General features: G+C 41.9%; 1 protein-coding gene across 1 annotated transcript in view; it reads left to right on the top strand.

The window, feature by feature from the left end:
- Window positions 1-22,925, top strand: part of VSIG1 (V-set and immunoglobulin domain containing 1) — a 33,109-nt gene extending 10,184 nt beyond the window's left edge. Inside the window, exons 2-7 of the mRNA XM_005700219.3 lie at window positions 4,975-5,138; window positions 12,918-13,116; window positions 19,543-19,698; window positions 20,086-20,205; window positions 20,535-20,682; window positions 21,481-22,925. Of these exons, the coding sequence (XP_005700276.2) occupies window positions 4,975-5,138; window positions 12,918-13,116; window positions 19,543-19,698; window positions 20,086-20,205; window positions 20,535-20,682; window positions 21,481-21,784 (1,091 nt within the window). The 3' untranslated portion in view covers window positions 21,785-22,925. The remainder of the gene's footprint in view (window positions 1-4,974; window positions 5,139-12,917; window positions 13,117-19,542; window positions 19,699-20,085; window positions 20,206-20,534; window positions 20,683-21,480) is intronic.
- Window positions 22,926-24,538: the final 1,613 nt, after the last annotated feature.

The raw sequence follows: 24,538 nt of genomic DNA, 5'->3' as shown, positions 1-24,538 counted from the left end.
ATCTGTCATTTCTCACAATCCATATACCTTTTATTTCCTTTTTGTGTCTTATTGCATCAGCTAGGACTTCCAGTATAAGACTCATAAAGAGTGATGAGAGGGGATATCCTTGCCTTGTTTCTGATCTTAGTAGGAAAGCTTCTAGTTTTTCACCATTATGTATGATATTAGCTGTAGGAATTTTGTAGCTGTTCTACATCAAATTGAATAAGTCCTCTATTCTTAGTTTACTAGAGTCTTTATCATGAATACTTGTTAGACTTTGTCAAATGCTTTCTCTGCATATATTGATGTGATCATGTGATTTTTTTTTTCTTTAGCCTATTTCTGTGATAATGAATTGATTTTCAAGTGTTGAACCACGCTTGCATGCTTGGTATAAATCACACTTGGTCTTGGTGTAGAAATTCTTTTTACTCATTGTTGGATTTGATTTGCTAATATTTTGCTGAGGATTTTTGCATCTGTATTCATAAGACATGTTGGTCTATAGTTTTCTTGTAATATCTTTTTCTGGTTCTAGTATTAGGGTGATGTTGGATCTTAGGATGAGTTAGGAAGCATTCCCTTTGTTCTGTTTTCTAAAGGAGATTGTAGACAGTTGATACAGTTTCTTCCTTAAATTTTTGGTAGAATTCACTGGTGAACCCATCTGAACCTGGTGCTTTCTATTTTGGAAAGTTTTAAATTATTGATTCAATTTCTTTCATAGATAAAGAATAGACATAGGCCTGTTCCAGTTGTCTACTTTTTGTGTGAGTTTTGGCAGATTGTGTCTTTCAAGAAATTGGGCCATTTCATCTAGGTTGTCAAATTTGTGGGCATAGATTTGTTCCTGGTATTCTTTTATTAATCCTTGTAACGTCCATGGTATCTGCAGTGATGGCCCCTCTTTTATTAGTAATTATATCCTTTGTATTTTTTTTCTTAGTTAGGCTAACTAGAGCCTAATTTTCTTTATCTTTTCAGATAACCACTTTTGGTTTCATTGGTTTTGTCGATTTATTTCCTGTTTTCAGTTTCATTGATTTCTACTCTAATTTTCATTATTTCTTTTTTTCTGCTTACTTTGAATTTAATATACTCAATTTTTTTAAAAATTTTATGGAAATATAGTATTAATTTCTGCTGTACAGCAAAGTTATTCAGTTATACATATATATTCTTTTTCATATTCTTTTCCATTATGGTTTATCACTGGATACTGAGTATAGCACCCTGTGCTATACAATAGGACCTTATTGTTCATTACTCTTCTTTTTCTAGTTTCCTAAGGATGATTGATTTTAGAGCTTTCACATTCAGTGTAGTAAATCTTCCTCTAAGCACTGTTTTGGTGGCATATCATAAATTTTGATAAGTTGTATTTTCATTTTCACCTAGTTAAAAAATATTTACAAATTTCTCCTGAGATTTCTTCTTTGACCCATATGTTATTTAGAAGCATGCTGTTTAATCTCCTAGTATTTTGGGACTTTCAAGTAATCTTTTCTGTTATTGATTTCTGCTTTATTTTCATTGTGGTCTGAGAGCAGATAGTGTTTGATTTCTGTTCTTTTAAAATTGTTAAAGTTTGGTTCATGGCCCGGAATGTGGTCTGTCTTGGTGAGTATTCATAGTGTTTTTTAAAATTAATTAATTAATTTTAATTGGAGGCTAATTACTTCCTACAATACTGTGGTGTTTTTTGCCATACATCTACATGAATCAGCCATGGGTGTACATGTGTTCCCACCATCCTGAACCCCCCTCCCTTCTCCCTGCCCATCCCACCCCTCCGGATAGTCCCAGAGCACCAGCTTTGGGTACCCTGCTTCATGCATAGAATTTCCACTGGTCATCTATTTTACATATGGTAATATACATGTTTTGTTTCAATGCTATTCTCCAAGTACATCTCTTTGTATAGATGGGCTTCCCAGGTGGTGCTCGTGGTAAAGAACCCACCTGCCAGTACGGGAGACATAAGAGATGTAGGTTTGATCCCTGGGTAGAGAAGATCCCCTGGAGGATGGCTTGGCAACCCACTCCAGTATTCTTGCCTGGAGAATCCTATGGACAGAGGACCCTGGTGGGATACAGTCCACAGGGTCACAAAGAGTCGGACACAATTGAAGCGACTTGACACTCATGCTCTTTGTATAGAACACTCTACCCCAAAAGAGCAGAATGCACTTTTTTACCCAAGCGCCCACAGAACACTTAGCAAGATAGACCATAGGCATGGCCATATAACAGACCTCAGCAACTTTAAAAAATTTGAAATTAAACAGTTTATTTTCTGACTGCAGTGGAAATAAACTATAAACAAGGAACAGAAAGACAACAGGACAGTCTCTAAATACGTGAAAATCATACAGCACACTTCTAAATAATCTGTGGCTCAATGAGAAAGTCTCAAAGGAAATTTTTTAAAATATATAAAGAACTGAGTGAAAATTGAAATATAAAATACAGACAAATGTAACATGCAGCTAAAGCAGTGCTGAGAGAGAAATTTATAACACTAAATGCTTAGATTTGAAATGAAGAAAAGTCTCAAGTGAATGATTGAAATTTTTACATCAAGGAACTAGAAAAAAAAGAATAAAATAAACCCAAAATAAGCAGAAGAAGGAAACAATCAAGAGCTGAAATCAATGGAATTTAAATAGGAAAACTATCAGTTCAGTTCAGTCGCTCAGTCGTGTCTGACTCTTTGCGACCCCATGAATCGCAGCACGCCAGGCCTCCCTGTCCATCACCAACTCCCGGAGTTCATCCATGGGGATGGTCTTGATCCCTGTTTCCTGTACAATGTCATGAACCTCCACCCATAGTTCATCAGGCACTCTTATCAGATCTAGTCCCTTAATTCTATTTCTCACTTCCACTGTACAATCATAAGGGATTTGATTTAGGTCATACCTGAATGGTCTACTGGTTTTCCATGCTTTCTTCAATTTAAGTCTGAATTTGGCAATAAGGAATTCATGATCTGAGCCACAGTCAGCTCCTGGTCTTGTTTTTTGCTGACTGTATAGAGCTTCTCCACCTTTGGCTGCAAGGAATATAATCAATCTGATTTCGGTGTTGACCATCTGGTAATGTCCATGTGTAGAGTCTTCTCTTGTGTTGTTGGAAGAGGGTGTTTGCTATGACCAGTGCGTTCTCTTGGCAAAACTCTATTAGCCTTTGCCCTGCTTCATTCCGTACTCCAAGACCAAATTTGCCTGTTACTCCAGGTGTTTCTTGACTTCCTACTTTTGCATTCCAGTCCCCTATAATGAAAAGGACATCTTTTTTGGGTGTTAGTTCTAAAAGGTCTTGTAGGTCTTCATAGAACTGTTCAACTTCAGCTTCTTCAGCGTTACTGGTTGGGGCATAGACTTGGATTACCGTGGTATTGACTGGTTTGCCTTGGAAACGAACAGAGATCATTCTGTCATTTTTTTTTTTTACCCTGCTTCTTCTTTTTTTTTTATTTAACTTTTTATTTTTACTTTATTTTACTTTATAATACTGTATTGGTTTTGCCATACATTGACATGAATCCACCACGGGTGCACATGTGATCCAAAACATGAACCCCCTTCCCACCTCCCTCCCCACAACATCCCTCTGGGTCATCCCCGTGCACCAGCCCCAAGCATGCTGTATCCTGCATCGGACATAGACTGGTGATTCGATTCTTACATGATAGTATACATGTTTCAATGCCATTCTCCCAAATCATCCTACCCTCTCCCTCTCCCTCTGAGTCCAAAGTCCGCTATACACATCTGTGTCTCTTTTGCTGTCTTGCATACAGGGTCATCATTGCCATCTTTCTAAATTCCATATATATGTGTTAGTATACTGTATTGGTGTTTTTCTTTCTGGCTTACTTCACTCTGTATAATCAGCTCCAGTTTCATCCATCTCATCAGAACTGATTCAAATGTATTCTTTTTAACGGCTGAGTAATACTCCATTATGTATATGTACCACTGCTTTCTTATCCATTCATCTGCTGATGGACATCTAGGTTGCTTCCATGTCCTGGCTATTATAAACAGTGCTGCGATGACCATTGGGGTACACGTGTCTCTTACAATTCTGGTTTCCTCGGTGTGTATGCCCAGCAGTGGGACTGCTGGGTCATAAAGCAGTTCTATTTCCAGTTTTTTAAGGAATCTCCACACTGTTCTCCATACATAGTTTGCATTCCCACCAACAGTGTAAGAGGGTTCCCTTTTCTCCACACCCTCTCCAGCATTTATTGCTTGTAGACTTTTGAATAGCAGCCATTCTGACTGGCGTGAAATGGTTCCTCAGTTGTGTCTGACTTTGCGACCCCATGGACTATAGCCTGTCAGACTCTTCTGTCCGTGGAATTTTCCAAGAAAGAACACTGGAGTGGGTTGTCATTTCCTCCTCCAGGGGATCTTCCCAACCCAGGGGTCAAACCTGCATCTCCTGCATTGGCAAGCAGATTCTTTACCATTGTGGATTTTGTAGCCTCCCTAAAATGGTCTTAGGGCTAGCATAACCAACTCATTTAGTTTTCTTGGGACTTTCCTGGTTTAAGCACTAAAAAGTCCTAGCAAAACCAGCATCTCTTGCTCAAGACTTACCTGGTTTTAAAACTGAACGTGCCACATCCAAGGAACTTCATCAGCCCTGGGCCAACTGCGTTGGTTGTTCTTAATGCAGAAAGTCTCAATGCAGACTTTTTGGGTCTCTGGATAACACTTTAAGAACTTCCATGTCAGGCCATACTCACACGGAAGAAATTCTCAATTCAGTATTGTTAACTCACCACCACATAGGAGTTGAAGATCTTCACACTGTAATTAGTTAGAAATTCTCCTACCCCATGCCAGTTGCTTGCTTGACTTTCAGACATGGTTCATTCTACATTCTCCTCAAGATGTCATTGAAAGTGCTTTGTAATGAAAAAATGTCACTAAAATGTGAAGGTGTACCATTGTTTTTTGATGATTATCTTTTCAGGTCGAGTTAATGGAGTGCAAGTGACCATCCCAGACAGTTTTGTGAATGTGACTGTTGGATCTGATGTCACTCTCATCTGCACCTACACCACCACTGTGGCCTCACTGAACAAGCTCTCCATTCAGTGGACATTCTTCCATAAGGAGGAGTCACAACCAGTTTCTGTAAGAACTTTTTCCCCATGAACTATTCCCCTTCAGTAGTTCTGACATAAACTGTTGGGGTCAGTGTGTGAAGAAGGAATGGCAAGCCAGTGGCAACAGGAGCAGAGCCTCAGATACTAGAAGTTTGGAGATAGCTGTTTAGGGAAGATCATCATCTAAGTGACAGCCTTTGTCCTCTCCTCATATTTAGTTATGGCCTGTGACCTCCATTCTGTGTAGGTCAGCATCAAGTATATCATGTATTCTAGAGTAGGCAGGAAGGGCCTTTCTTAGGTGAAATGAGCAGTAGTTCTGAAAGGGCTTCTCCCCGCTCCAGATCTCTCCCCGTTATTTTCAGAAAACCCTAGTTCAAATATGTGTCCTAGTTGATCCGCAGATCTCTGTGAAACTTAGTATCTTGTCAAGTGAGCTAGCTCATTGTGCCAGACTGAGTCTTAATAGAATGGCACTCCCTACATGGGTGGGTAAGGGCAAAGTGGTAATGAACCCTGGGGAATCAGAGGCAGCTGGAGGCTAGAGGATAAGGGACTGGAAGGGAGGCTAGGGTCTGGGTAAGAGCTAACTGGGGGAGGGTGGATGAAAGAGGAGGATGATCCTACTTGCAAGTTGCCTATTCCTAGATTTTTTTTTCATCTGGCCTTAAGGGTAATTCCTTCTTTAAATCAGTCTAAAGACTAAAATGAATATACTCAAAAGTGTGTGGTTTATGTGTGTGTGTTGAGGGAAGGGGGCATATGTGTGCACATTTATGCATGTGAGTGTGCAAGCATGTATGCTAATACATATCCCTTGAGGGGGAAAAATTTGTAGCTTTCATCAGATTTTCAAAAGGATGTATGATCCAAAACAAGGAGTTCAGAAAAGAGACAAATCAGTGTGGTTTGGATATAGTTGAGTTAGGCCTTGAAAGAAAGCAAGGGTGGTGATGATAGAAGATAGGGAGAGAAGGAAGTTGAGAGGGCTGGAGGAGGCCCAAGGGTGGAGGTGGAGAAGAAGGAGCGCCAGTGTCACTTCTGAGCTTTCAGAGGTGCTGACTCCTCTTTGTACCAAAGGTCCTGAACATTTGTTCAGTAGGAAACATCGTTCAAGAGGAGACTCTATCAGTGCCACCCTCTAGTCAAAGTTCAACAGTTTTGTCCAGTACTGATTACCTTAGACGGGCTTCCCTGGTGGCTCAGATGGTAAACAGCCTGCCTGCAATACAGGAGACCTGGGTTTGATCCCTAGGTTGAGAAGATCCCCTGGAGAAGGGAATGGCAACACACTACAGTATTCTTGCCTGGAGAATTCTGTGGACAGAGGAGCCTTATGGGCTATAGTCCATGGGGTCACACAAGTATTTGAATCACTCTGTACCTCTCTTCAAACTATGGTAGAACAGTAATATTCTTCTACGTGGGCAGTATACCTTGTAGCATTCAGTTCTCAGATCTACCCACTTCTGCTCAAACACAGCACAGCCCATGCCTCAATACTGAGAAAAAGGCAGTCAGTCAGTGTCTAAAACTGGTGCATGCAAGAGATGCTTGGGGAGGATGTAGTTGGACCTCTCAGGCAGTGACACCTGTACTATTGGACCCGCTCATTGTTTGGAGTCTCTAGGCTAGTGGCACCCGATTTTCGAAGTGGGATAGGAGGGTCAGAGTCTGGTAACAATTGAGATCAGCACAAGCCCCTGGCAGAGGTGAATCAGTCTCTTTTTTTTGGCTGTGATGAGTCTTCGTTGCTGTATGGGCCTTTTCCCTAGTTGCAATGAGCAGGGGCTACTCTTCGTTGCAGTATGCAGGCTTCTCGCAGAGGCTTCTCTTGTTGCGGAGTGTGGGCTCTAGGGTGTGAGGGCTTCAGTAGCTGCAGCGTGTGGGCTCCATAGTTGCAGCTCCTGGGCTCTAGAGAACAGGCTCAATAACTGGTGCACAGGCATAGTTGCTCCACAGCATGTGGGATCTTCCCAGATCAGGGATCCATCCCATGTCTCTTGCATTGGCAGGCAGATTCTTTACCACTGAGCCACCAGGGAAGCCTTGAGACAGTCTTGAGTTTGCTTTCTCATGCCTATGTCTGGAATTCCTTTCATCTTCCTCTAAAAGTTTCAGGCTCTACTGCTGCCTTGAGCAGGGCAGTGGTCAACTCTTGCAATAAGCTTATCTTCTGCTCCCCCAGGATCATTGTATTAAAGGAGCTGCTGACTCCAAGACCTAGTACTTCTCAGTATCAGGGGAGAATATGATCTCCTAGGGACTACTACCTCCATGGGGTTCCTTTGTGAATAGAGGCTATGGAAGTATTCCATAAGTCTTCTGACCAGGTGCCAGGATATTCATCTGTTGTTTGTTGTTGTTCAGTCACCAAGTTGTGTTCAGCTCTTTGCAAGCCCATGGACTGCAGCATGCCAGGCTTCCCTGTCCTTCACTATCTCCCAGAGTTTGCTCAAACTCATGTCCATTGAGCTGGTGATGCCATCCAACCGTCTTGTCCTCTGCCATCCCCTTCTCCTCCTGCCCTCAGTCTTTCCCAGCATCAGTGTCTTCTCCAATGAGTTGACTTTTCGCATCAGGTGGCCAAAGGATATTCATTAGCATGGTCTTTCTTTTAGAGAAGCCCTCCTTTCAGAAGACATGGACAGACTGAGACAGTCAGTTCCTCAGCAAGAGTCACAGCTGAAGACTCTAGACCCCAGAACAGGCAGGCTAGCTTGGAAGTTTTGGATCCCTTATTATGAATGGCTGCCTCTTCATTCAGCTAGTCACTGGAAAAAATTATTAATACAGGGACCTCACCTGCCCATGAACAGGACAGGCATGGAACCTACTTAGCATGAGTCTCTCAAACAACACATACTCATCTATGATAGCCACAGTGGAAGAAACCCTGTGCCATCTTCATCTCTCTAACACCCATATAATGTGAACAACTTCTTTCTAGAACCTAGTATCATTGTACTCCATGGCTGCTTAGATTCTTCTAGCTTGGCCTCTATAGATGGTATTATATCCAATGCTTTTCAAATATTGGTGAAGTGAGGGTGTTTAATCTCCTTAGGAGCACATTTGAAAATGAGCAAACTGTTGGTCTAATGCTACTGATGCTTAGTAGATGGTGTCTGGAGGGGCTTAATGTCTTGTGATATGTGGGTGAGACCCACACAGGAAAGAATCGTCTGCCCCAAATGCCAGTGTGGCTCCCATTGAGAAATCCTCCAGCTTCTTCCCTTCTCAGCACCCCTCCCAATCAAACTTTTTCTTTTCAGTGTCCCATTTCCTCAGATGTCTATTAATACTAAATCTGATAAATTAATGTAATGCTAAGGTGTTAAGGACTGGTGACCATTTACTTTGTTCTCTCTCACAAAAAACCATTTAAGCAGAAACCTTCTGTGACTTACAGAAACAGTTCAGTTGGTGGGTGTCTCAGGCACATGGCAGGCTGGGAAGGGAGTGGTTTGGAACAGGCAAGCCTTCCTTTTGGTGTTATATTCCTTCCATGCGCAATCCCAGCCTCCTTAAGTAGTCTAGAGAAAATTCTAGGGTTGAGACCATCATTACTCTACATTCCTCTTCTTCTATGGTTAGTGCCTTGATGAGCAGAGCAGAACAGGAAGAAGCTGGAAGGGAAAGAATGGATCGTTTGCTGTGGACTTGCACATTTCCAAAAGGAACCCACAAAAGCAGCTCTGGAGGCTAAAGGCATTTATTAGCTCAGACGCAGACTCAAACAGAAAGCAGACTGAATTCTTTCAACCCTTCTTGTTCATATTCCAGCTTCTAGTTAGAGAGCAGTGTCACAAAGCTGAGGGGAAAAATCTTTTTGGCCAAATCTGGCTCCCAGCTGCACAGCCTATGTGAATAGGAGCTTGGCACAGGAGGAAGAGAAAGGCTGTTATTGCAGCTGGCATCCATTGAAGGCATCATGTGGTGAACCCACTCGGCATGGGAAACATCATGCCAATGAATAGCAGTGATTGGAAGGAGAAGGCTTGGGCTGGAGAAGGTGATGCAATGGCCCCAAGAGGGTAGGGTGGCCTGGAAGTCATCTTCCTGGTCCAAGGCAGGCGTGTGAGTGCCATGTTCATGGATTCAAGGGACTTGGGAGGTCTGGATTCTAGGTCTGACTGCCAAGTGTGTGACCTTGGGATGATCACTTCCTCTTATGGGGCCTCTGTGTCCTTTCCTGTAGTAGAAGAGGATGAATCAGAGGTTGCAGACTGGCAGCCTCTGGGCCCTATTTGGCCAGTGGATGCATTGGTTGGCCAGCCCAGTATTTTGTTTATTTGCATAGTTTGAAAGCCTTGTTTGTTTTGGCTCTGCAGTTCACCACAGTCCCTACTATCCTCCATGATCTTACTACTACCTACCAGCCCCTCCCTGCTAGTTCCCATATTTCCAGTATCCAGCTGGTTCCTGAAGGCTCCTCTGCCTTAGCAACCATGAGCTGAGTTATCTCTTTGGGAGTCTTATGACTAATGTGCTGTTATGTCTCCATAATCAGCCTCTAACATCACCATGGGGCAGGTGGAGAGGACCCTGGGGGGAAAGTAGGGCATTCTCCTGTGAACACAGCCACAAAAGGCAAGTGGCCAAAAAATGAACAAGCGCCACTTAAGGGAACACATGGATGTGTTTTCTCAGGGTAGACTTCCCACCCCTCATCATCACCCCCGAAGGATGTGGCCCGATGAACAGCCATGGCTTTTCCTCGACCTCAATTTATTTGATCTCTAAATTGACAATATACTTTCTTTGAAAAATGTACAAGCCTCACAGGATCATGAGCCAGGCTTTGGCCATTATTCAGCTTTGATTTTTAAAAGAATTATTCTTTTGTGGAAAATGGAACCAAGTTGCAGTTCCTTCCTGTGTGATTAGATAAGTAGTTTCAGGAAAGCATTTCATTTTCTTTCTTCACAAGGACGATATGACAGTGTGGACTTCCCCTAACAGAAAGCCCCTCCACCTATGTGTCTGGCCACTGGCTAGCCCTGGGGACTTTCCTTCTCACACAGCACCCTGAGGCCAGGGCCTTTCCCTTTTAGGTGTCCATTGTTACACCTCTTTACCTCTGCTTCCATTCCAGACATCTTCAGTAATATTTGTGGGAGGGCAGAATTTATTAGGGTACAGTGTGAGGAGCTAGGATCCAAGGGTTGGTGAAGGTCCTTTTTTCAGGGAATTTACAAGTCTAGGGCCTCATGACTTATTTGCTTATTGATACATGGCCAACCATGAAACTTTTACAGTGTGGCTTCTTTTCATGTCCTAGTCTTGACCTAAAACACACTCTCTTGGGCCCCTACTCTCTGTAGAAATAAAGCCCTTTCCCCTACATCTTCTGGGACTTACTGCAGGCTGTAGGCAGGACTGATGTTTCTCACTGTGATGTCATCAAGCCTCAATATAAAATAGGCTGACCAACCCCCCAGTCTTCCTGGTAGCAGGGGAAGCGGCCAGATACCTAAGCTGCAAAGGGCTTCCTTGATAGACCACAGGCTGCATTCCAGGCAAGAGTCTACAGGGCCACAAATTGTTAATTAGAAAGTAAATAAGGCCAGGCTGGCTAGTGAAATGGAAAGCCAGATATCTTGGATATCAACTCACTTAAAGGAAATAGACCTTTGACAAGTTGAACTTCCTCCTGCCCCACTTGAATACCTTAGGTTACACTGACTTACCAGTTTGTAAGTCAAACAAGACCCCTCTGGGGCAAGAGTTTATGATTTCAGTAGGTATGAATGGACGAATTGACTTATAAATGGCTCTTTCAGGGCATGAAAGAAAGCTAGTTGATGTTAGAGAACCACAGGAGAGAGACAAGTTGCTTTCTCCTGAAAGATATTCTTTTCTTTGAATTTTCCATCAGACGCTCCCTTTCTGCTTTAGTTTAAAAACTTACTTGCTTTTTCCCTGAAAGAGAATACATTTGAATTTATGTAGACAATATCTTTTGGCTTTCTGATTGCCTTCCCTGTCTCATTAGCCTGTTAATGTAAAGAATGCTGGACAAGGAAATTGAAGAACTGGGTTCTAGACCCGACTCAGCTGTTAACTTTGTGTATCTTTTGTTAAACCTCTCTAGGCTTCAATCTCTTCTATAAAGTGAGAAGAGTGAATTAAATGAGCCATAAGTCTCTTCTAGTAGATTTTATTAAATATTAATTGCCAGTGGACTAGGGAAATCCCAGTTTATTGAATAATGCAAAACAATCACTGGAATCATAGACATTTTTATATTAAACTAACAAAGTGTGTACATAGACTATGTATTATGAAGGGACCTCTGGGATCACCTAATCCAGTGATTCCTAAGCTTTAGTCTATTCATGTCTCATCTTCATGATTTTTTGTCATTATTTGTGTATTACCAGCACTAGTAATTGTTTAATGTTTTCTATATTGACATTTTGGTGGGGGGCGGGCGGTGGAGGGCACACTGTAAGGTTTGTGAGATCTTAGTTCCCTGACCAGGGATTGAACCTGGGCCACTCAGCAGTTAAAAGTACTGAGTTCTAACCACTGGACTGCCAAAGAATTCCCTGACTTGATTTTTAAAAGTCTTAAAAACATTTGCCTTAGTTTCACTGTAACCAATAACATCCATGAATTCACAGATTTGATGTGTTAGATATGTCTCTAATACACATTATATTTTTAAGTTTTCAATTATTTATCACCTAAAATCAACTTATGTACCTATACTAGGAGAATATATATCATACTTTAGAGAAGACTGCTCTGGTTCCTTGTTCAGATATGGAAACTAAAGGTTTACGAGATTAAATGACTTTTTTTCTTACTGCAAAGCAGGTTGCCATGGAGATATGACCAGCATGTACCTCTCCCATGTCATAATCAGAGGCCCAGTCTGGCTAAAACCCAGGTCTTCTTATTCCTAGACCAGGCCTTTTTACATCATACTCTGCTGCTCCCGTGGTTACCATTATGATTTAATATCCATGTTCTATAATACAGATGGGACTAGGATCAAGATATTTCTTAAATCTAGTTAATTATAATAATAATATATAAATCTTTATGACTTTGGGTAGGTTATTAGTCTCTGTACTTGAGTACCTGCCTTTATCTGAAAGTATTAATAATTCCATTTCTTCCTCCTGCCATGTGAGAAGAAAGATAGTAGCTACTGTTGGCCACGCACTTGACTAAGTGACTTTGCTTCATCCTCATACCACCACTGTGAGGGGATGGGGCCACATGATTTCTCAGGAGCCTCTCTGTTCTGAAATGTTATTCTTCTAACAAACAGAATGAATTCAGTTTTGCTTATCCAAAAGAATATGTGTGTTCAAAAGGAGCATGAATATTCTTTTTAGAGGAATCAGATATTCTAGATAAGCCCACTGGGTAAACTCAAGGCAAAGAAAGTTTATAAAGTAGAATAAAATGATGGTTTGGTTTCCCCATCAGACATTTGTGTCCTAAACAATGAGTTTCTTTCAGATAGACTCATTGGGGAGTATCTTGATCTCCTAGCCTAAGCTTAGGAGTTGAATCCTGTCAGCTCTGGCTGCCTACTGTCTCCAAGACAGGCGTACCTTTGTGCTCTGATGATATCATAGAGCTGCTTTGAGCACAAATGAGGCCACAACTGTGTACAGCCTTGAGAGAGCTGAGAAATCTTTGCCACAGGGGTCTTACCAGGGGTGGTAGGGGTAGGGGGATTCTAGTTATCATCAAAGAAGGAAACATTGGATAGAGAGAACTTCCAAATAGTTTATCCTAGCCTGAGACATTGTCCAGTTCTCATTTATGTCATTTTCTGTCCTAGATTTACTATTCTGAAGGTGGACAAGCTACAGCCATAGGAAAATTTAAAGATCGCATTGTAGGGTCCAACACTTCAGGTAACGCATCCATCACCATCTCGCATATGCAGCCAGAAGACAGTGGCATCTACATCTGTGATGTTAACAACCCCCCTGACTTTTTCGGCAAAAATCAAGGCACCATCAGCGTCAGCGTGTTAGGTATGGACATTTTATTTTCTGCTTTTTCTCTTCTTGTTCTCAGTTTAGGACATTGAATGAGCCAAGGCAGTGAGTTACGGTGCCAATTAAGTCCCAAGGGTGAATATCCTCCCTACTTCTTTTATTACCAGGAAAATAGAGACACACCACCAATCCAACCCATAGAGTAACACTGAAAAATCACTCACAAAACATGTTGAAACAGTTGTCAAACCAAACAGGGCTGCCACCATGACAGATAGATAGCAATAGATGGCCAAACCTCCTGGGTCCCTATCTCTGAAGGATGCAGTGAGAACAGACAGGACAACCCACAGTCTCACTAAGTGATCACTAGCAACTCTTTCAGTGAGAACCTCCAGTCCTACTTGGGGGTGACAACTGTCAGCTTGTGACCTCTCCTAAGCCAGCCACAAATCCCACTGTTAAATTATTCTTTGAAATAAAGGCAGAAAGGTCCTTTTTGAAAATATTAATGCTATTTGGAAAAAGGACCAGAGTTGATTCATTTATTTATACACAAATATTCATTATGTGACATGGAGCAAGTCATGTCCATTCTGCAAATGAATTTGGAGTGGTTCATTTATGCAGTGTTTATTAAGTGCCTGCTTCGGGTCAAGAACCATGATAGAGGCATGGTTTCTGCTTTTGGGGAAGTTCACAATATTGGTGATTTTTAGGGCTCCTTCCAATCTCTGTCTGAGAGGACAGTGGGAGTTTTGGCCCTGTCTATATTGCTTGCTGCTGCTAAGTCGCTTCAGCAACTCTGTGTGACCCCATAGACGGCAGCCCACCAGGCTCCCCCATCCCTGGGATTCTCCAGGCTAAGAACACTGGAGTAGGTTGCCATTTCCTTCTCCAGTGCATGAAAGTGAAAAGTGAAAGTGAAGTCGCTCAGTCGTGTCTGACTCTTCGTGACTCCATGGACTGCAGCCCACCAGGCTCCTCCGTCCATGGAATTTTCCAGGCAAGAGTACTGGAGTGGGATGCCATTGCCTTCTCCTCTGTATTGCTTATCAAGTCTTATCTGCAAGTCTTCATATGTGTGGATGGGAGGGAGGCAAGGGCTGTCAACCTTCACCCATTAATCAGTTGAGCTAAAGGCTCTCCCACTTCTATGTAACCTCAAGTGGAACTGGTCTAGCCATGGCTGCTCTTGAGCTGTGTACATCCATCCCGGGGAAAAAAGGAACTAGATCAAACCAGTGACAATAATTGAGTAGCTTGGAAAAGCCTCAATTGGTAACAAGGTGCACGCGGAGGAGGACTGTCCAGTATTGTCTGAGCTTGCTGCCCAAGTGATGCCAACAAAGAAACAGCTCTTTACTGTGAGGCTTGCTATTGCATCTATTCACTTGGAAAAGAGGAAAAGGTAATCAAGAGCTGATTTCTAGGAGCAAGGTAACTCCATCGTGTTCTTATTTTTGCTGCATCCTGTGCTAGGCTTTGGGGGTACAGGGGACACGTATACATAAACCCTTTCCTGGGAGAGTTGATGTTCCAGGTTGAAAGACTAGCCATATACATGGGAACTAAATGATGTGGAATAGATGCTAGCACATCAGCTCAGGAGTCGGAAGACCTAGGTTTTAGCTCTTACTCTGCTACTCACTGGCCTCAGTGCTAGTCAGTTCGCCTTTCTCTGGCCATTTTGAGATGGGGTTGCAATTCCTGCCCTGTCATGTTATTATGAGAATCAAATGATATATTGGAGATTCAGTGTTCACAAATTTAAGGGATTAGTCCTCTACTATTTTTGTTACTCCCTGGCTCTGGGTTGTCCTTCTGACCAGAAACAATCTAAAGAAGCCAAGCCTCTTTTTTTTTTCTTCTGAGTTTGGAATTAGCCCCGAGGTAAAGTTAGACAGGGTGGTTAATATTCTTAAAGTTCAGAGAATTCCTAATGAACTTCTATAAGAAGTTGAGGGTTATTTCCCCTCTATGTTTTTCTTTCCCAAGAGTTATGACCTTTCCTTAAGCCTCCAGTATTCAGGCAAGGTAAGAGATGGAAGACTCTGGATTTCTTTGTTTGGGAATTCTCAAAATCCCACTTTAATTAATTAGGCTAAGGACAAAGATGTTCTACAAATTTATACTTTCTGGAAATTTTGAGACTGATAATTTTCTCTAAAAATTGCAGAGGCTGTTGGCAGTTCTCAAATTCTATTGTATATGAGTGCCTGTTCTGTCTGCCCTGACTGAGGGGTGGGGCATGGTGGGGGCAAGCATGTGCTTGCTAAGTCACTTCAGTTGTGTCTGATTCTTTGTGACCCCATGGTCTGTAGCTCACCAGGCTCCTCTGTCTATGGGATTCCCCAGACAAGAATACTGGAGTGGGTTACGTTGCCCTCCTCCAGGGGATCTTCCCAAGCCAGGGATCGAACCCACGACTCTTACATCTCCTGTATTAGCAGGCATGTTCTTTACCACTAGTGCCACCTGGGAAGCCCAGGCAAGCACGTAAGGGAGACCAAAAGAGAGAGGTATTGACATTTCCCTAAATATTGCTCTTCCTAGCAATGCATCATTCAGAAACTTTCATAACCCAGTGGTAGACAGAAACCCCATGCACTCACTCATTCATGCATATATTCATTTGGCACATCCTGAACAGATGTTCAGTCACTGTGGTAGGCAGTGGAGATGCAAAGATATACAAGATAGGCTGCAAGCCCTCCTAAAGTTCTCAAGTATATAGTGGGGGAGGCAGATGTATCACATAAGCTTATAATGGAGGGAGGAGAGGTGAGCTGGGAGATCACAGGGGGAACTGGAGAAGGCTTCTGGGAGAAAGTGACTTCTGCAGTGAATGTTGAAGGATATGTAAGAGCATGTCAGGCAGAAGAGGGGCTGAGGTGGCAGAGTGCGGTTTAGGTGAAGGAAGCAGCAATGCGCAAAGGACCAGGTGGTTTGCGTGATCATCCATCTGAAAGACTTCTATTAGGTATGACAGCCTTGGAAAATGAATCTCTGAAAAATACCCAGCAGAAATTTGAATAATTATTTTGTATGCATTTGGAATGAACATCATCTTCCTTCTGCAGTTTGGCACATAAAAAGAAAATGATGAATTTAGGAAGGTTTGAGAACACACTGAAACATTTTCATTTATTTTCTGAGGTGAGCCTCTTCTTCCCACTGCAATTCTATTGAAAGCAATAAAGCTAAATGGTAGATCAGTGGCTTTGCCAGTAAAAATCCAAGTTCTGTCGGGGACTGTAACTGGCTGAAATGTCGATTCAATCCTGAATCAGTAGTTTTAGAAAGTGTATGGGTTTGGGATTTGGTTCAAAGTGATTCACTGAGTGTTTGGTTAATAAAAATAAAAGGAGAAAAATGTGTTCAGAAAAATATCTGGGTTTGATTCTGGGCTCAAGAAATGAATGCAAGTCATTCCAGGTTTTGGTTCATAATTAGTTCAAGTCCTGGGGTCTGGCTTTGTGATGAAACACTCCCATTTAATTTTCTGTTCAAATTATTCTGTTCCACTGTAAAAGCTATAAAATTCACCATGTTTTTAAAAAGGCAGTATCTTTAAAAAAAAAAAAGGCAGTATCTAAATCTAGTGATAGTTGGATTTCTGGTTAAATAGCCTAGTTTATTTAGGGTAGACAAATCTAAAGAATGAGCATAAGAAGTAAAGTTATGACCAACATAGACAGCATATTAAAAAGCAGAGACATTACTTTACCAACAAAGGTCTGTCTGGTCAAGGCTATGGTTTTTCCAGTAGTCATGTATGGATGTGAGAGTTGGACTGTGAAGAAAGCTGAGCACTGAAGAATTGATGCGTTTGAACTGTGGTGTTGGGGAAGACTCTTGAGAGTCCCTTGCACTGCAAGGAGATCCAACCAGTCCATCCTAAAGGAGAGTGTTCATTGGAAGGACTGATGTTGAGGCTGAAACTCCAATACTTTGGCCACCTGATGCGAAGAGCTGAATCATTGGAAAAGACCTTGATGCTGGGAAAGATTGAGGGCAGGAGGAGAAGGGGACAACAGAGGATGAGATGGTTGGATGGCATCATCGACTCGATGGACATGGGTTTGGTGGACTCTGGGAGTTGGTGATGGACAGGGAGGCCTGGCGTGCTGTGGTTCATGGGGTCGCAAAGAGTCGGACACGACTGAGCGACTGAACTGAACTGAAATGAATCCAAAGAGTTGTCTGCAGATGAGGAATCAATACCAGGAAAGAGAGAATAAAGAGCTAAACAGGAAAATACTCCTTTTAATTAAAAGATACCTGTTTAAAAGAAGGGATTGTACAACAGGCAATTGGTTTAAGAAGATATGGTGCATATATACAATGGAATGTTAGTGAGCCATGGAAAGAGTGAAATACTGCTGGTTCCAGCAACGTGGACGGACCTAGAGAATATTACGCTTAGTGAAATAAGTCCAACAGAGAAAGACAAATACTGTATCTCACTTATATGTAGAATCTGAAAAACAGTACAAATGAATATATATGCAAAACAGACTCTCAGGCATAGAAAACAAACTAGTGGCTATCAAAGGGACGAGTGAAGGGGGAGGGACGGATTAGGCGGATGGGATTAACAGCTTCAAAATACTATATATAAAATAGATATGCAACAAGGATATACTGTATAACACAGGGAATTTATATCCATTATCTTATAATAACCTATAATGGAATAAAAATCTGCAAAAATACTGAATTTCTATGTTGTGTACCCAAAACTATAACACAATATTTCAAATCAAGTATACTGTAATTTTCAAAAAGAAGGTATGGTGAAATTTTCAAACAGCTATAGTTGTATCTGTTTTTCTGCTCATATGTATAGTGGTTTAGTGTCCGAGACTGGAAGGTTGTCAGTTGCAGGGTCAGAAATGTGGCAGCAGTGTTTACTCCTGCCTGTGGACAACAGCAATTCCATGTGTAAGATACCATATACATGATTTTATTTGTATAAACACAATATATTTGGGTTGGCTGGAGGTCTTGTGCACATTTTACAGATGAATTAACTGAGGCTTGGCTATGTTAGGTTACTTGCCTAAATACATCTGGTGTAAAGCTGCAGACCCAGTGTTCAGTGTGGACTCAGATCTGTGCTCTTAACTGCTGCCTCCCAAATAAGAGTCTGAGAGCTGGACAGTCCGGAGCATTTACAGCCTAAGCCTAAGGGAGAGAATCTATGCCTTTGGAGTGTCTTATATCCAAATTAATATAAGGCGGGTGAATGGGAAAGTATCGATTCAGATCCTTATCTGCATGTCAGACTGAGGTTAGAATAAGCTGTGAGCAGCAAGATGAGTGGCAAGAATCAGATTTTCAGCTTCCCACAGGACTGAGCCGTAAGCATAGAAACTTAGCATATCCCAAACTGACCTTATCTTTGCCCCTTGCTCCTCCTCACTCCTTCCCCAAACACCTGTTCCTCTCCTTGACTTCTTTATCTCAGGGGGTGGCAAGATGGTGTACCCAGCTGTCCAAATCAGAAACCTGGGAGTCATCACTGAGCCCACCCTGTTCCTCATGCCACATATCCAAGCCCTCTGGACTTCTTAATACCTCTTAACTCTGTTTCCTCCCCTCCCTTGCCTCATGCACTCCCGGAGTCAGAACAGTTCAGTTAGAATGATCATTGTGCTGCCCCGCACCCACTTAAATTCCTTCTGTGGACCTGCTGCTCTCACAGGTGAAAAAACATGAAACACAAAGCCCCTGAAGCTCTGGTCTCCATTGCTCTCTAGTCTAATCTCTTACCACTCCCTCCACTCCATTTCAAAACTGTGTCAGAGGCACTTTTGAATTTCTGGTGCCTAGCTCAGTGTTGGGCACACAGGAGGCGCTCAAGTAAATGCTTGTAGCATGAAGGATGAAACAAGATTTCAGGGCCTTGCAGCACACGCCTCCCCACCAATGGGTTTCCCCTCCCAGTGAGGGACACGGGCAAATTCAAACCTTCCAATTGTGTGTCACCACCAGGAGAATTAATGCCAAAAAACAACTCACAAAGGAAAAGAAAAAATATGGCATTAATAAGACAATTTTTTGGGGGAAAAAAAATGGTTATCTCCGTGTTTAATGTTCTCTTTTCCTTTAAAACCATGCTTCCAAAATATAACCTCTGTTCCTAGTTTAATGTTTGCTTACACTTGACTGTTTTAATAATGGCATATTTTAAGGCACAATATGGAAATTCATGGTTATGAATCTGAGGAAGAGCCAGATGGAAGAGATGCTACTAGACTATTAATGGCCCAGTGACGAGAGGTCTTTGCACCTGAAGTGCTCTACTCCCATCTGGTGGTACAACTAGAAAACTGTCAAAACAAGTTTTTTTAAGATTAAAGAAAAGTGTACATATTCTCTAAAATGAGAGTGAGGAAGTGGTACAGACTAACATTCATCATGCCTGATTTCTTACTCTCTGTCATTGACTTACAGTCAAACCTTCTAAGCCCTTCTGCAGCATCCAAGGAATAGCAGAAACTGGCCATCCTATATCTCTTGCTTGCCTTTCGGTGCTTGGAACACCTTCCCCTATGTACTACTGGTATAAACTTGAAGGAGGAAACATCATCCCAGTGAAAGAAAAGTTCAGTAAGTATATATCTTTGCTGCGCCTGGCAAGGCCTGGTGTGTGGGCTTGGTTGACAGCATGTATATGTGACTGGCTGCTCGTCCTTAGAGCTCAGTCCTCTGTTTTTCTGGGAGGGAAATGTACAAAGAATGTCAGCCTGTCATCAAAATGATTGTCCTCTAGTCTTCTCCCCGACTTCTAAAAGTCAAGACCATTTTTAGCTTGGAGGTGGCGGGTATGGAGAAAATAGGCATGGTCCCAGATGGGCGTCTTCAGGGATCTAGTTGATCCATCTCCAGAAAGGGAGGCCAATCTGAGGAAGTGGGTGGGCATTGGATGGTCTGCTCCATTCACATGATCTGTACCCACATACAAGATTTCAAAACACTATTTCCTGATATTGGCAGACCCAGCCACCGGGATTTTGTTTATTGGAAACCTGACCAGTTTTGAACAAGGTTATTACCAGTGCACTGCTATTAACATCCTTGGCAACAGTTCCTGTGAAATTGACCTAACTACTCCATGTAAGTGGATCATATAACTTTAACAGTTTCTTTTTAAGTATCCTGTGCCTGCCAATCAAGTCACTTACTTAGAATTCTTGGTTAGTCCTTCCTGACTCTGGAGATTTTGGTGCTTTATTTATAGAATGATATGATGGACAACCGTCCTGATATCTAATGCTTACATAATGCTTCATATATGTAGAATTCTCAGGCTTTCTATGGTCCTAGCCTATACAAGGCACTATCCCACTATATGAATGCTCTGAATATTCCCCACTGGTCACAGATGCATGGAACAGGGCAGACACTGTGCTCCATTTTACTAACCAGCTGCTTGTATCCTCCAGATTCAGGAATTGGAATCATTGTTGGGGCCTTTGTGGGGACCCTGATAGGTGTCATCATTATCATCTCTGTGGCGTGGTTCGTGAGGCGTAAGGTAAAGGCAAAGGGGAAGGAAAGGAAGAGGAATTCTAAAACCACCACAGAACTCGAGTAAGACCTTACTTCTGCTGTCTTTCCTTGAATAGACATGTCTCAGGCCTTTCTCTCTCAGTCAGCTCTTCCTAAGCACGCCTTTTAGCATAAGATAGAGGCCCATCTCTCTGCTCGCTCTCATTGCTTTTATGAAACAGTGGTGATGGCTATCACGTACTGGGTACTGTGTGCCAGACTCTGTTCTAAGTAATTTTATGTGTATCAACTCGTTTACCTGTGACAACAGTCCTTTTCGGGCTCAGCAAATGTTTTAATATATTCATCTACTTGTCTTTCTGTGAACAGCAAATAAAATAAAATTTTTCATATTATTTTTTGTGGAATAAGGGGTCAATAGATACAAAACTGCTGGCAGCCCAGGCTCTCGCCCACTCTATTCTCTCTCATCAAATGTGTATCACACATGTTCATTTGTTCTTCCCTCCATTTCTGTGCTTCCACAACTATGTATTGGGTGCCAACCAAGTGCCAAGTATTGTGCTAGATGGAGTGGGTGCTAGAGAGGCACTGGATCTATGGATTTGGCCCCCAGTGATCCTGTTAGATCTTTATACCCTTTCCTCCTGACATCAGTTTTCCTGCCTCTTAAACACTGGTTTGTTTCTCTTGACAGTATACTATACAGTTAAGACCTAACCTTTCTGCACCCTACATGGAGACCCATGGTCTGACAGTGAGTCAGACTATCAGAAATCACAGAGGTTTGGGACCTGTGGTCACTGAGGCTACAGAGCCTATGGCTCCACATGAGAGGTCAGACCCTAACTTGTTCTTGCCTGGGCCTTCTTCCCACAGACCAATGACAAAGATAAACCAAAGAACGGAGGGTGAGACAATACCACATGAAGATGTCATCCAACTCGAAGCTACCCTTCCATCTTCCATCCATGAGACTGAGCCTAATACCACCCTGGGGCCTGATCATGAGCCTGAGCCTGCCTTGCAGCCTACTGTGGAGCCACCCTCTGGGCCTGAGCTTGTCCCCACGTCTGAGCCTGAGATCCAGCTGGAGCCGGAGCCTGCGCCCCAGCAGGAGCCTGAGCCCTTGATTGTAGATGAGCCATTTTGTGATGAGGAGAAGAGGGTGATTAAGCCATAGGCCAGTGGCCTGAGTACAGTGTTCATCACCAAGGAACCCATTAGTGGCATGTGGAATTGAGTTGACCTAACTAATTTCCCACCACCTGCCTCCATTCTGGCCAACCCTCTTCTAACATGGAGCGCTCACCATCAATCCAGAATAGACAGATCAAGATAACTACTAAATAAATGCAAGGGTTCCTGTATTACCAGTCTAGAGTACTTCATTTCACTAACCTGTAAACACAATTACTGACAAGTGATTCTGAACTCAGTTGAAGGTGTTTTGCCACAACACGTGTGTCTTATTTCAGAAATCTTATTTCTCTATTTTTAGCTACTCTTTGGCATTCCACATGCACACATGACAAGGTCCCATTAACTAGATTCAATATTATTTCTTGGATTTGCTGTTATCAGAGCTTCCCTATTCATTTTCACATTGATCACTAAGAATTCACCAGCATTATCTCATAGATTGGGAAAAAAAAAAACTCCTTAAAATTCCAGAGAAGAAGGGGTACATATTAATTGGTACATAGCATTTAAAACTAGGTCTTAAGATTAATGCTTCATTTATCATATTAGATTTCCCAGGGAACCACTCTGCTATCCAATATCTGAGCACAGCAAAATTTTAAAGTACATCAACTTTTTAAATGAAAAATAAAGTACAGGCAAACAATTCCAAATACAACTTTCCTTCAATGAATATAAAATGTTGATATCACAGGTAATGTACAATTCAGCTTTGAATGAGCTATTATGTTGTTGCGCTGTCTGATGCTGTCTGTACTTTGGAAGGGCCAAACTAAATGAACACCTAAGATCTATCTTAGATAATCTGAACACATTAACTGTCTTACTGTTGTGATATTTCACATTAACAAAGAGATATCATTCTTGTATAAATGCTAACTATTAACTAAAATGCATTCATATTACCTCTTCACCTGCTAAAAAGCTTTTCTATTGATTATACTTATCCACACCCCACTTTGAATAAATTTACAGGTAGACTTTTTCATTTGTGTAATCAGATTTTAAATCTTGTAATACTCAATAAAAATCTGACTTTATGAGCCTAAGATAAAATCTTTTATGAATAATTTCATTGGTTTTAACTTTATGTATAATAAACTACACCTATTTCAAGTGTTTTGATGTGTTTTGACAGATGTGTACACCCACGAATGCCTGCATACATGCTCAGTTGCTTCGGTCGTGTCTGACTCTTTGCCACCCCATGGACAGAGGAGCCTGATGGGCCCTGCCAGGCTCCTCCGTCCATGGGATTCTCCAGGCAAGAATACTGGAGCAGGTTGCCATTTCCTCCTCCAGGGGAATCTTCCCGACCCAGGGATCGAACCTGTGTCTCCTGTGGCTTCTGCACTGCAGGCAGGTTCTTTGCCACTGAGCCAGCAGTACACTCATGAAAGCACCATGGTAATCTAAATAGAGCATTTCCATTATCCCAAAATGTTTTCTATGCCCCTTTGTGCACTCTCACGATCACCCTGGACCCAGGCAACCACTGATTTATTTTTCATCATTAGAGATTAGCTTTGTCTCCTCTTGACCTTCATATAAAAAGGACCATACTGTGTGTACGTTTTTGTGTGTCTTCCTTCCTTCAAAGTGAAGCCTTTTTAAATAAAGAAATGAATCTTTAACTTATCACATCTAGGTTTTCATGTAGAGGAAACTGCAAAACTCTTCATAAATAGATCATACCTATACACTAATGGAGGTAGAGTCTCAGAAGATTTTGGGTAGACAGACATTGAAATTAACATTACACTTGTTTAGAGTCATGGAGAGAAGAGATAGCAAGTTTTTACCTATGTATTTTCTTTGATGTGTTAATTTTCAGCCATTCGCAGGGATTTTTGAAGATTCTGTAATTCTATTCAGACTAAATATTATGACATACAGTGTCTGATGGGTTCAGGAAGCAAAATGATGAAGGTCTTAAGAATGACATAATATTTAGATCTTAAAAACCAAATACCAGCAAGTGTAAAAATTTTAATGACCAGAACGCCAAAGTAGCTGAAATTCACCTTCCCTTCTACTTTTATGATAGAGGCAAATTACAAGAAAAGAGACTTATATAAGTATAACAATAACACTCCCAAATTTTCGATGAATTGGTGCTGAGCAGGAAGGCAGGGAGTCTTGGTGGTCTTATAGAGTTCTGTTCTTCAGTCTAATGCTCTCCCAACTGAGCTATTTCCTAGAGTTCTGTTCTTGTTAGTATTGCTCTGATCAAAATGGGAGGATCCCCTGGATAAGGGCATGGCAACCCACTCCAGTATTCTTGCCTGGGAAATCCCATGGACAGAAGAGCCTGGCAAAGAGACACGACTGAGTGACTTCATTTCTGATCAAAATGTTGATAGATAGATTAGTGGTTTTTTCTAGGCTATGGATCACTTTGAGAAAACACTGAAAACTCTGGACCCCTGTCCTTAGAAAAATGCTTATACACACACAGTGTCACGTCCAGTTTTAGATAAATTGCAGATGTCCAGAATCCAAGAATAAGAACTAGTAATTTATACAAAAACACAGAAGGCACATTTAATAAAATCATGTATCCTGGGGTGCATGGATACTCTGCTGTATGACTCAAAATGATCTTGATAGTCTGGGAGCTGACTTGAAGTTAACATAGTGAGTTTGCCAGGAATGGAGGGTATGGTCCTGCTTTAAGGATATAAGAATACATGTTGCCCATGCAGAAACCCTAGCTAGGCAAGGTTGGGAAGTA

This window comes from Capra hircus (assembly GCF_001704415.2).
Source record: "Capra hircus breed San Clemente chromosome X unlocalized genomic scaffold, ASM170441v1, whole genome shotgun sequence".
Taxonomy (NCBI): Eukaryota; Metazoa; Chordata; class Mammalia; order Artiodactyla; family Bovidae; genus Capra; species Capra hircus.
Note: the sequence above shows the minus strand (reverse complement) of the source record. Positions and strands in the feature narration are given on the sequence as shown.